This window comes from Papilio polytes, unplaced genomic scaffold (assembly GCF_000836215.1).
Source record: "Papilio polytes unplaced genomic scaffold, Ppol_1.0 DF823912.1, whole genome shotgun sequence".
Taxonomy (NCBI): domain Eukaryota; kingdom Metazoa; phylum Arthropoda; class Insecta; order Lepidoptera; family Papilionidae; genus Papilio; species Papilio polytes.
Window position 1 is genome coordinate 1,883,521 of NW_013525292.1, and position 1,531 is coordinate 1,885,051.

Here is a 1,531-nt window from a genome sequence, read left to right on the forward strand (position 1 = left end):
GCGGTGAACGATTCTGCAGAAAATATAACCGCAGTAAATACAAGTGAGAATGTTGATGCAGAAAATGATAGTGGAAATGCAACCGCTGTGGTTGAAGGCAGTGAAAATGCACCTGCAGATAATATAATTGCAGAAAGAGATAGAAGAAAAATACTTATCAAGTTAAAGTATTTGAATGATACTTTAAAAGAGGTTGAAGGTAGCCTTGATGAACTGTTGAAGGATTTCAAATGGTATGTTTTTAATAATAAACTTTTTTGATCACATTGTAAGCTGAACTAATCTCCTTGTTATCTAGAATATATATATATATTGAAAATGTAACTGTCATAATAAGTATTTATTGCAAGAACATTGCGAAAGTGTGGATGGAAGGATGTTTGTTACTAAGTATCTTTAAAACTGCTTAAGGGATCTGGATGTAATTTAGCATAGATGTAGATCATAGCCTTGGAAGAACACTTGGTGTTTTTAGGTTTTTTTTTTTGCTGTTGCTTTTTTTAATTTGGTACTAGTTTTTTTTTTAATTACGTGTGATTGAAATCGCTGGCAATAGTTATGAAATAAATATGAGTTAAGGGCATACAGTTATGTGACAATAAATGTTTCATGAGATTTTTTTGTAAATATCGATTTTTTAGCATATAGCTTTTGTGTGTTTTTCACCCGCGTGAAATTGAAAACTAATACATGTACCCTATGTTACCACTGATAACATAGCTTTTTAACAGTAAAAGAATGTTTATCGAAATCGACTCATTACTCATTTCATTATATACAAAAATACAAATCTTTACTCTTTATAACATAGAATATTAGTATTATATTACCGAGGTTTGTAGAAGGTATAGTTGAAGTTGTGTGTCAGGCGGCACTTCTCCGCGGAGCTGTCAGCGGAGAGCCGCGTGCGGCTGATCTTCAACGGGCGCGTGCTGCTGGAGGAGGCGGCCACGCTGGAGGCGTGCGGCCTGCACCACCGCGCCGTCGTGCACTGCCTCGTGCACCCCAACAGGAACAACACACAGGTAAAACACCTATCCCCAAGGTTCCACCCCTGGTTTGCTTATTAGCAAATTGTTCACCTACTCTCCGTATTAGTGTGGAACTATATTATGGCAGGGCAATGCGGCAGTGCACAGGTATACCTGTTCCCATGTTACATCAAATTAAAACTTTATTTCATTGTTTCTTTTTAAAGTACCACCTTCTTTACAAGTTCGGTGTACTTTATAGGACAACTTGCACTCTTGATATTGCGGTTTTATTGTCTATATTTACAAGTTTTAATTAAAAATGTCAAAATTCAAATACTTTAGACAAAATAGACCTTTACCATTATAGCAGGAAATCGTTCTTTGCTTTATCTTCCGTGTATCGAGAATGATTTTTTTTAAGTAAAACATTGTTATAATACCGTTTACCCTGCTCATAGTTTGTAACTGGTTACATAGAAGGTCATTATTCAGATATATATGGTATGTAAAAAAAACCTCGTGTTTCCAGCAACGAGCCGCGGCGGAGGAGGGTGTGG

The 1,531-nt window shown here is 36.3% G+C and overlaps 1 protein-coding gene across 1 annotated transcript in view; it reads left to right on the forward strand.

Moving 5' to 3' along the window:
* Nucleotides 1–1,531, forward strand: part of LOC106102655 (transmembrane and ubiquitin-like domain-containing protein 1) — a 7,202-nt gene that overhangs the window by 4,899 nt on the left and 772 nt on the right. The window contains exons 6-8 of the mRNA XM_013282196.1: nt 1–233; nt 869–1,025; nt 1,504–1,525. Coding sequence (XP_013137650.1) covers nt 1–233; nt 869–1,025; nt 1,504–1,525 — 412 coding nt within the window. The remainder of the gene's footprint in view (nt 234–868; nt 1,026–1,503; nt 1,526–1,531) is intronic.